Source organism: Chrysochloris asiatica, unplaced genomic scaffold (genome assembly GCF_000296735.1).
Source record: "Chrysochloris asiatica unplaced genomic scaffold, ChrAsi1.0 scaffold00183, whole genome shotgun sequence".
Lineage (NCBI taxonomy): Eukaryota > Metazoa > Chordata > Mammalia > Afrosoricida > Chrysochloridae > Chrysochloris > Chrysochloris asiatica.
Window position 1 is genome coordinate 1,680,264 of NW_006408701.1, and position 11,079 is coordinate 1,691,342.

The window sequence follows — 11,079 nt, forward strand, 5'->3', positions numbered from 1 at the left end:
CCGATAGCAAGCCGGGCCACGGGAATGAGCCGTTTCCAGAAGCCAGGTGCCCCTCTGGGATCAGATAACAAAAGTGTGGCACAGATTGAGGAAGGGGAGGGTGAGGTCAACCTGAGATTTAACCTGGATGCATAGTGTGTTCTAACACTTGCAGAATTCAGGGCAAGAGGGGTTGGGAGCTCACCTGTCATCCTATGCCTAAGTATTTGAAATGTTTAAATCAACTAATAAACTACTAAATACAATAGGCTGTGTCTCCTTCCATGACAGTTGTATCTTCATAACAACCCCCAAAGTGAGGGTGTTGTTAAGTGCCATCTAATTGTTTTCAAACCATAGTGACCCTGTACAGGGTTTTCTAGGAGTGGTTGGTGACCTTGAACTGCCAACCTTGCAGTTCAAACCGACATTGCAGTCCAGCGCATTAACTCGTAGCACCACACCAGGATTTAGGATTCTTGAACTTGTCCAATGGTCTGGGAGAACTGCTCCTCCCTCCTCCCTCCTCCCTTCTCCCTCACCTCATCTCCATCACTGTCCCCCACAGTTACTCCTTACTGTAATTAGCTCTCCCAACAACAGCCCCTGGTTAAAGCATGCAGGCCCGGGAAGCAGACTCGGGCTGTTTGGGGTGCTTGGATCATAGTCTGCAGGGGGTACAACCTTTGTTCCCATGGGCTGGGCTCCTGGCCCTGTGAGGAGAAGAGTGGCTGGAAGAGAGCCAAAGGGATTTCTAAAGTGTAGAGCTCAGGAGAGGCCTCTTGCCCAAGTCTAAAAGCAATACTATTCTTAGCAAGTACAGCATCAACACTGACAAACCAGTACCAATTCGGAGGCCCTCAAATACACTAAGTGCCCCTTCAGTTTAAGTAATGGCGATAGGAGCCATGTGCTTCCTGTCTCACATTGTGGCTCTAGTCATAGGGAATATGAATAGGTTGCATAAGCATTCATTTTACTTCACTTTACACATGTTAATGGAGCACCTACCAAGGAGATAATGCCCAGCTAGAGCTTTTGGAAAGAAAGCAAAAAAGAAAAAAAAAAAGAAACCCTTTAACATCCCAACCATTCAGAAGTTCACAATCCAGGAGATGGTGGATGCTGGGGAAACAGATACACTTACATTTTGTACACACATGTTGACAACAGCACTGTTACAGTAGCTAAAAGGTGGAAACAATCCAAATGTCCATCAATTGATGCATGGAGAAACATATGTGGTACAAGCATACAACAGAAGTAATGAAGTACCCACACATGCTACAAGGTGGATGCAACTGAAACATACTAATTCAAATCAGACCAAGACAAAAAGCCACATATAATTGCATTGATAGGAAATATACAGGATAGTAAACTCAGAGACAGAAAGTTGATTAGTGGTTGCCAGTGGGGGGAAGGGGGTTGGAGATCAGTAGTAACTTCATGAATAAGGGTTTTTACTTTGGGATGATGAAAAGATTTTGCAACCAGTTGAATGTGGTTGTTGCAACACTGTGAATACACTAAACATCACTGAATTGTTCACATTCAAAGGTTACTCTAGTTATGTGAACTTCACTTCAACTAAAGTTAGGAGATGTGTTGCCATAGAAAACAAGAGCAGAAGGTACTAACTCTATGGAAAAAGCACCTTGGAAGTTTTAACTCAGCATGTTAATGAGGCTGTGTAGGCTCAAGCCTTTCCTCTCCTCTGCCTCCACTACCACTTTACCTTGTTTTTCTCCTTGAAAGCAAATTCCAGAGTCCATTCTTTCTCTTTCTTCTATTTTTCTCACTTCGTTTTTAGGAAGTATTTCAGACTTACTCAAAATTAGAGGATACGCATAGAAATATCCATGTACCCACTTAATTATGGGGAGGCTTCAAAAAACTTTGTGGAAAAATTCTTTTTTTCATCAGTCGTTCCTTGGAAACCCTAGGCAGGGTCACTATGAGTTGAAATCAACTTGATTGCACTTAACATCATCATCTTTTGTTTAGAGTTCTGGTGTGGTGCTGTAGGATAAGCACTGAACTGCTAATCACAAGGTTGGTGGTTCAAAACCACCAGCTGCCCCTTGGGAACCCTATACGACAGGATTGTTATGAATCAGAACCAACTCAACAGCATTTAACATATTTTAACTCAGTGTTATCATTTTAACATGTAATCAGTATAAAGATAGTGAGATCATTTAACATGTTTTGCTATACTTACAAACACATCTCAGAGGAGCCCTGGTAGTGAAGTGGGTTAGGAGTTGGGCTGTTAACCACAAGATCAGCAGTTTGAACCTACCTGCTGCTCCAAGGGAGAAAGAGAAGGTTTTCTGCTCACAGAAAGATTTACCACCTCGGAAACCCAATACAGGGTCATGATGAGTCAGAACCAACTCCACGGCACACAACCACCACCACCACAGCACATCTCAAGTGGAACCAGTCACATTTCCAGTATTCAGTAGCCCCACGTGGCTACTGATTGATACAGTGGACAGCTTGACACTCCCCTCCCCCAGCTCTCTCTACACAAAGATTGCTTTAAACTTGACATTTTAAGTTATTTTGAGTTGCAATAAAATAATTTGAAAGAGGTTTACCAAATGGTAGGACATTATCCCTTTCAATGAAGGTAAAGTAGACATCTTGGTTATCTATCTAGTGCTGCTGTGACAGAAATACCACAAGTGGAAGTTATGATATTAACAAAGAGAAGTTTGTTGTTACTGTTAGAAGGCCGTCGAGTCGGTTCCAACTCATAGTGACCCCATGTAGGGTTTCCGAGGTTCAAACCGACCTTGCAGTCTAGTGCATTAACCCAAATGACCACAGCTTAGGAGGCTAGAAGTTCAAATTCAGTAAGGTTTTCTCTTCCTGTCGGCTCTGGTTGAACAGAGTCTTTGTCTCTTTCGTTTCTGCATCTTAGTTTCTTGGGAGATCTTCATATATCTTGGCATTTCTCTCATCTCTCCTCTGCTGGCTCTCAAAAGAATTATAAAATCCTGCCTCATTAACATAACAAAGGTAGCCCATTCTCAAATGGAATTCTAAACACAGGCCAAGAGGTTTGAGTTTACAGCACATGATTGTGGGGACACACAATTCAGTCCATAACAGTGTTGCTCACGATTATTTATTAAAAAAAAAAACCCTCATATTTCAGCTTATTCATTTAAAACAAAGTTTTATTTTTAACTTGTATAAATACTGTTAAATATCTCTAAAATGTAAAAGTCAGATTTCATTGGATATCACTTTTGGGGTGATGAACTTTGAAATACAATTAGTGTTGATAAAATTTCAGGAAAATTAAAAAACTTTAAAACAATGAAGAATGGATGCACGCTTCTTTCTCTGTCCTTTTACTTCGATTTCTTCCCACTGCAAAATGAAATAGGAGAAAATGAACAAGTATACATTAACTGGCACCTGTGACTTTCTCACCCTAAGCCAGTGGTGGGGAACCTTTTTTTCTGCTAAGGGCCATTTGAATATTTATAACATCATTTGTGAGCAATATAAAATTACCATCTTAAAAATTACCCTGCTATAATGTGATGGCTGCAACTGTGGTTGCATTGGCAGAACCAAACCAAATGATTTTACGGGCCTTGCGGTTCAAACTGACTTTACAGTCCAGCTCATTAACCCACAGCACCACACCAGGATACTATGGGGTGGTGGTGGTGGTGGTTATGTGCCGTGGAGTCAGTTCCAACCTATAGAGACCCTGTATAGGGTTTCCAAGGCTGTAAATCTTCACAGGAGCAGAAAGCCTCATCTTTCTCTGGCGAAACAGCTGATAGTTTCGAACTGCTGACCTTGAGGTTAGCAGCCCGATTTGTAACCACTACGCTACCAGAGCTCCTGATAGCTATTACGTTGTTGTTGTTAAGTGCCGTCGAGTCGGTTCCAACCCATAGCGACCCTGTACAGGGGTTCTGAGGGTGTAAATCTTTACGGGAGTAGAAAGCCTCATCTTTCTCCAGCGGAGCGGCTGGTCGTTTCGTAACGCTGACCTTAAGGTTCACAGCCCGATTCATAACCACTATGCTACCAGAGCTCCTTGACAGCTATTATAGATACCTGGAATTTCCGGGCCTTCCCTCTGCAGCATCCAGACTCTTTTGGGGCTCTTGTTCGTTTTCTTGCTCAGTTTCCTCCTCTGCTTCTTTCTCGGTTTCCCCCTCTGCTTCTGTCTCCTCCTCATCTCCTGGTTTGGGGGCCTCTTCATCAGAGTTTTCAGGCTGATATTGAGCTGCTTCTGTAGTGAAGATTAATACAGATTTGGGGACCAGATATTCATGGGAAAAAACCTCCTAATTCACAAGCAGTAGTGACACCTAATAGCTGACTCTCAGGAACACAGAATAGAGAGTGGGCCCGGGCAGCTCCCTTCTGGTGAACACCTTCCCACTGGTGGACACGGCCCTTCTAGGGCCCTCACAGTTCTGCTGCCTGATAGAGTTTGCTCAGTGACTCGATTTCATTCTGTCTAGAAAGTGCCACATGCCATAAACTGCTAAGTGTGTCTGGCCTTTTGGAGGAAAAAGGATCCCAATCATGGGGGTCTTTCTGTTTTGTTGGAAAAATAAATATTAATTTGCCCGAAAGAACAATTTTATGGTGACGCTCATAGTTCTCAACCCCCTGAATGTTTGATGTTGACCAAGCGCTCCCCTATCCGTTCATCATTTCTTGGGATGGATCTAATACTGGATTTTCAAAAGCCCTCCCCGACACAGGACACATGAGGAATACCACCTCAGTGCGTTCCCTCTGTCCTCCCCTATCCCCGCACCCCCATGCTTTCCTGAAAACCTGGCTCCTCAGGACCCGCGGGGAAGCGAGGTTAGGTTATGGCGGTTGGAGGGCTGGGCTTTTACTTGGGCACTTTGGGCCTGGCACAGAGGCCTCTCCTGGGCCCACACAACCCACCCACGTAGCCATCCATCCATCCATCTGTCGATCCGTCCGTCTGTCCATCCATCCGTCCATCCCTCGGTCTGTCCCTCAGTCCGTCCTCCCACCCACCCACCCACCCATCCACCCGCTGCCCCTCAGCTCTGCAGCGCCTCGGCCCACCCTCACCCTGCTGCGCGGCCGCCCACTGGATCTGGGATGGCCCAGGCTGGGCCGCTTCGAGCTGTGGTGCTGAGGCCTGGTGGGAGGCGTCCTCGGGCTGCTCTGGCTCCGGGGCCTGGTGCATCTGGTTGGTGGGCTCTCGGGGCCTCGGGGCGGGACCCTGGATCGGGGCGTCCTCGAGCTGGGACAAGGCGCCCCAGGAAGGGCCCTCGCCGGCACCGGCGCCCCTGGACTGGCCCTGGGCCCAGCCGCTTCTGCTGCCTCCCCTGTCGCCGCTGCCCTGGTTCCTGCTCCTGTTTCTGCCGCCGTGGGGCTGGCGCAGCCCGTTGGGGCTGTCGCGGGGCCACATGAGGATGTGGTTGTGGTAGTAGAGGCGGCGCAGCACCGAGTGGACCAGGCCCAAGAATTCTAAGCGGAAGTCGGCCATAGGGAACTGGTAGGCGTCGATCACCCCAGGCCGGTTGGCCTCCTCGACGGCGGCCCCCTCCTCATCATCAGCCGGCTCGATATCTGAATCCTCCCCACTCATCTGGACCTCCTGGGCCGGAGCCCCGGAGCCCGCAGGGACTCCCTGCTCCTGAACAACCCCAGGGGCGCCGGCCCCCACCAGCCCTGGCTCGTCTGCCACCCCACCTCCAGCTCCCGCCACATCCCCCAGGCCCGACTGGTCACCTAGGACCTGGTCTAGGTCATCGTTGTCAGACATGGCACTAGGCGGTACCTCACCCAACCGACGACAATCGGGTTCTGGCGACGATGGCAAAGATGGATGTCACCCGAGTGGTGACACCTGAGGGGAGGTTATAGACAGTGATGGCTGCCTCTAGGGGGCAGTAGTCTATGTAGGCGCTTGGGGACAGGAAGTTCAAGGGGCTGACAACAGGAACCGCCCACTAAGGCTGTCTCAGAGCTAAGCATGCGCAAGGCGGGAAAGGAGACTTGAGAAAGCGCACACTTGTTTAAGAGCTCGAAGCTCATTTGCTGAGACTCATGGATTGACATGTCCTGAACCCAATGAATGATCAAGGCTATTATTCACACCTGCTCGGAATACTTGAGACCGCCAAGTCTTGGGCCTCATGCTAGTTATAACCTTTTTGGTTGCTGTTGTTCAGTGCCATGAATGGGTTCCAACTCATAGCGAGCCTTTATAGGGTTTCAGTGGAATGACATGTGGGTTTGAACCACCAACCTTGTGGTTAGCAAGCACCACACCAGGATTCCAAGGCCAACACAAGTCCTACCCTTTTAATTTTAGGATTCGACCATTATAGTGGTCTAATAGAGGAGCTCTGGTAGCGTAGTGGTTACGAATCGGGCTGCGAACCTTAAGGCCAGCGGTTCGAAACTACCAGCCGCTCCGCGGGAGAAAGATGAGGCTTTCTACTCCCGTAAGGATTTACACCCTCGGAAACCCTGTACAGGGTCGCTATGGGTCGGAACCGACTCGATGGCACTTAACAACAACAACAGTAGTGTAGTAAGGAAGTCTGGTAGCGTAGTGGTTACGAATCTGGCTACGAACCTCAAGGTCAGCAGTTCGAAACTACCAGCTCTTCTGCGGGTGGAAGATGAGGCTTTCTGCTCGCATAAAGATTTACAGCCTCGGAAACCTTGTACAGGGTCGCTATGAGTCAGAACCGACCCCACGGCACATAACCATCACCACTACCAGTAGTGTAGTGGATTACGAGTCAGCAGTTCAAAACTACCAGCCGCTCCAAGGGAAAAAGATGAAACTTTCAGTTCCCATAAATATTTACAGCCTTGGAAACCCTATACAGGGTCACTATGAGTCGGAAGTGACTCTACGGCACAACAACAATGAAGATACTTGGGGAGCGCTGGTGGAGCTGTAGGGTAAACACTGAACTAACTAACCACACGGACTGTGATTGGAGCCCACCAGCTGCTCTGAGGGAGTCCTGGTGTGGTGCTGTGGAGTAATGCGCTGGACCATTAAGTCGGCACTTCAAGCTCACTGGCTGCTCCTCAGAAACCCTATACAGGGTAGCTGGGAGTCGGAACCAACTCTACGGCTCTTCACAACATTGAAATTTAGGTGGAAGCACAATTGAACAGTTAAGTAATTGTGAAAAAATTGAATTTTTGGAGTTGCATCAAAATGAAACAAAACCCACTGCTGCTAAGTGGATTTCAACTCAATGACGCTACAGGATTGAGTAGAAATGTCCCATAAGGCTTCTAAGGCTATCATATTTACGAAAGCAGACTGTCACATCTTTCTCTTGGGCAAGTTTGAACAGCAGACCTTTTGGTTACAGGTGAGCTCATAGAAGTTAAAAAGAAATGGGGAAAAAAGCAGCTGGATCTGTATTCTGAGGTTAGAGGAAATGGATATCTCACTTACTGCTTTAACTTTTGACAGCACAGGAAATGTATAAAGCTGCTTGATATTACTTTGAGTTATACACCATTAATTATTACTGAAGTTACTTTACCATAGTATAAATTCTTTTATATACATAAAAAGCATTGTTTGCCTTGTAATTTTAGGCTGAATTAATTAAGGAACGTTCTCAAACCTACAGCAAAAGCCAGTAAAATTCTTCTGAGCCGAATATTATTTAATCTCAGCCTTGAGCTAAAAACAATCACATGCACACATACATATTATTACGGAGAAGCCATTTAATTGCTGCATGGCAGGGCAATTTAAGATATTCAGTTACTCTTTGTGATAAAAATTCAGGGAATTGTGATGGCTAAGTTTCCAAGAATCAATGAATTTTTCTATTGACACTACTGGGTCAAGAACTTAATAGATTCAAAGATTTTCCTCATTGTAACCACTGACAAATAATACAACAAATAACTAGAGGGATTAAACACCTTACATTTTCACAAGTTTTTTTTTTTTTTTTTTTTTTTTTAATCTGCATCATTCCTAACTGTCTACCTCAGAAACAAACTTTTCATGTAAAAGATATTTTCATTTTTTTTTTTTTTTTTTTTTTTAATATTCACTGTCCTTTTTTCTTCTCCACACACATACATATTTTTTTTACCATTCATTGTAACACATCATGTTGTAACACATTCCACTTCAGGTTGTATTAAATTCGTTTTTTTCTCAAGTTCTTCAAAAATATTCTCTCCTGGGAAGTAGAATAAGTGATGTTATATGGATGGGATTGCAATCATTGAGATGAAATGAAGTGTATGATTTCTTGAATGTAAAACTGTAAACCTTCAATCAATTCACACACAAAAAAAAAGTTTAAAAAAGAAAAAGAAAAACAATTCTCCCTTGTAGTTGTTGGTGGCACAGAGGTTTAAGTGCTTGGCTGCTAACTGAAAGATGAGCAGGTTCAAATCCACCAACCATTCTGCAGGAATGTTCCCGTATCGATTTACAGTCGCAGAAATCCTAGGAAGCACTTCTACTCTGTCCTATCGGGTTGCTATGAAACAGAATCTACTGAGCGGCAGTGGGTTTGTTGGTTGGTTGATAGTTCCATTAAGACTACCTATAAAGACTAAATCTTTCTCGCAGCTGCTGCCCCTTTCCACACGGTTACACTGAGCTAGCGCCCTGGCCTGGAATCGGGCTCCAGTCCTCTCAGCCACGCCCCCCCTCCCCCCCCTCCCGCCTCCCGCCCACTGAGGACCATGGACCCCTACAAACATGGGTGGTAAAATACCACCTGCTACTCAGCAAAATCAGAAGAGAATATCAAGGAAGAAAAAACAGATAAGAAGCCAGAAGAAAGCATAAAAACAGATGAACCATCAAGTGAAGAAAGTCATCTAGAAATTGACAATGAAGGTGTGATTGACCCAGACACAGACGCCCCTCAAGAAATGGGAGATGAAACTGTAGAGATAACTGAAGAAATGATAGATCAGGCAAATGACAAGAAAGTGGCTGCCATCGATGCCCTCAATGATGGTGAACTACAGAAAGCCATCGCCTTGTTCACAGATGCCATCAAGTTGAATACTCCATTGGCCATTCTGTATGCCAAGAGAGTCAGTGTCTTCATCAAATTACAAAAGCCAAATGCTACCATCCGAGACTGTGACCAAACCATTGAAACTAATCCTGATTCAGCTTAGCCCTACAAGTGGTGAGGCAAAGTACACAGACTTCTGGGCCATTGGAAAGAAGCAGCACATGACCTTGCTCTTGCTTGTAAACTGGACTATGATGAAGATGCTAGTGCAATGCTGAAAGAGGTTCAACCGAGGGCCCAGAAAATTGCAGAACATCGGAGAAAGTATGAGCGAAAACATGAAGAGCGAGAGATCAAAGAAAAAATAGAAAGGGTTAAGAAGACTCGGGAAGAACATGAAAGAGCCCAGAGGAAGGAAGAAGCCAGATGACAATCTGGAACTCAGCATGGCTCTTTTCCAGATGGGTTTCCGGGGAAATGCCTGGTAATTTTCCTGGGGGCGTGCCTGGAATGGCAGGTGGCATGCCTGGGCTCAATGAGATTCTTAGTGATCCAGAGGTTCTTGAAGCTATAATAGCAGGATCCAGAAGCTATGGTGGCCTTCTAGGATGTGGCTCAGAACCCGGAAAATATGTCCAAGTATCAGAGTAACCCTAAGGTCATAAATCTCCTCAGTAAATTGTCAGCCAAATTTGGAGGCCAAGCCTAAATGTCTTCTGACAAAGCCCTTGCTGAAGGAAAAGCAACCTAGAGCACTCAGTGGATGTCAAAATAATACAAACCAGTGTACCTCCGACCTTCTCATCAAGAAAGCTGGGGTGCTCTGAGACCACATTCCCTGCAGCCCCAATGCAGTTGAGACATTTTCACTCATTTGCCATTAGGTATTCATTCAGATAATGTTTTCCTATTAGCAAGTAAAACTTAAAACACTTTTTAAACCTTAAAGTACACAAAACAAAAGGATATGCTGATTCCTATATTTTTCATTACTAATCATTTTGTTTTGCTCTTTTGGATTGGTCGGGTAAGGAAGATCCTTAAGTGTGGAATGTTGATCCCTCTAGCTTGAGTGAAATAAAGATTTACCCGGCAGAGTTTTTTTTTTTTTTTTTAAATGACTAAATCTTTGTTGTTGTTGTTATTGTTGTTGTTGTTGTTGTTAGGTGCCATTGAGTTGGTACTGACTCATAGCAACCTTATGCACAACAGAACAAAACACTGCCTGGTTCTGTGCGAGCCTCACAATCATTGTTATCCTTGAGCTCATTGCTGCTGCCACTGTGCTAATCCATCTTGTTAGGGGTCTTCCACTTTTTCACTGACCCTCTACTTTACCAAGCCTAATAACCTTCTCCAGGGACTCGTCCCTCCTGATACTATGTCCAAAGTATGGAATACGAAGTCTGGTCATCCTGGTTTCTAAGGAGCATTCTGGCTATACTTCTTCCAAAACAAATTTGTTTGTTCTATTGGCAGTCCATAGTACTTTTAATATTCTCCTCCACCACCATAGCTCAAATGTATGAATTCTATTATGGTCTTCTCTATTCATTGTTCAAGTTTAACATGCATATGAGGTTATTGAGAATACCATGGCTTGGGACAAGTGCACCTTAGTCCTCAAACTGACATCTTTGTCCTTGAACACTTTAAAAAGGTCTTATACAGTAGATTTACCTCATGCAATATGTCTTTTGATTTCTTGACCGGTGCTTCCCTAAGTGTTGATGGTTTATGGAAGCAAAATGAAGTCTTTGACAACTTCCATCTTTTCTCCATTTATCTTGATGTCGTTATTGGTCCAGTGGTGAGGATTCTTCTTTTCTCTACATTGAGGTGCAACCCATGCCAAATGCTGTGGTCTTTGATCTTCATCAGTAAGTCTTTGACGTCCTCTTTGATTTCAGCAAGCAAGGTTGTAAGATATGCATTTGCAACTTGTTGATGAGTATTTCCCCAACCCTGATGCCATGTTTTTCTTCATATAATCCAGTTTCTTGAATTATTTACTCAGCATATAGATTGAATAAATATGGTGAAGGAATATAACCATAGCACACACCTTTCCTATTTTTAAACCATTCAGTGT

At 44.8% G+C, this 11,079-nt stretch overlaps 1 protein-coding gene and 1 pseudogene across 1 annotated transcript; one reads left to right on the top strand and one right to left on the bottom strand.

Moving 5' to 3' along the window:
- Positions 1-4,061: 4,061 nt before the first annotated feature.
- On the bottom strand, positions 4,062-5,776 carry LOC102840382 (cancer/testis antigen 47B-like). Its single transcript, XM_006872127.1, has 2 exons — positions 5,077-5,776; positions 4,062-4,249 (listed from the first exon to the last, which is right to left on the bottom strand). Exons 1-2 carry the CDS (start codon positions 5,774-5,776, stop codon positions 4,062-4,064), a joined length of 888 nt encoding a protein of 295 aa, XP_006872189.1.
- Positions 5,777-8,722: 2,946 nt separating this feature from the next.
- LOC102830412 lies at positions 8,723-9,696 on the top strand (annotated as a pseudogene).
- Positions 9,697-11,079: the final 1,383 nt, after the last annotated feature.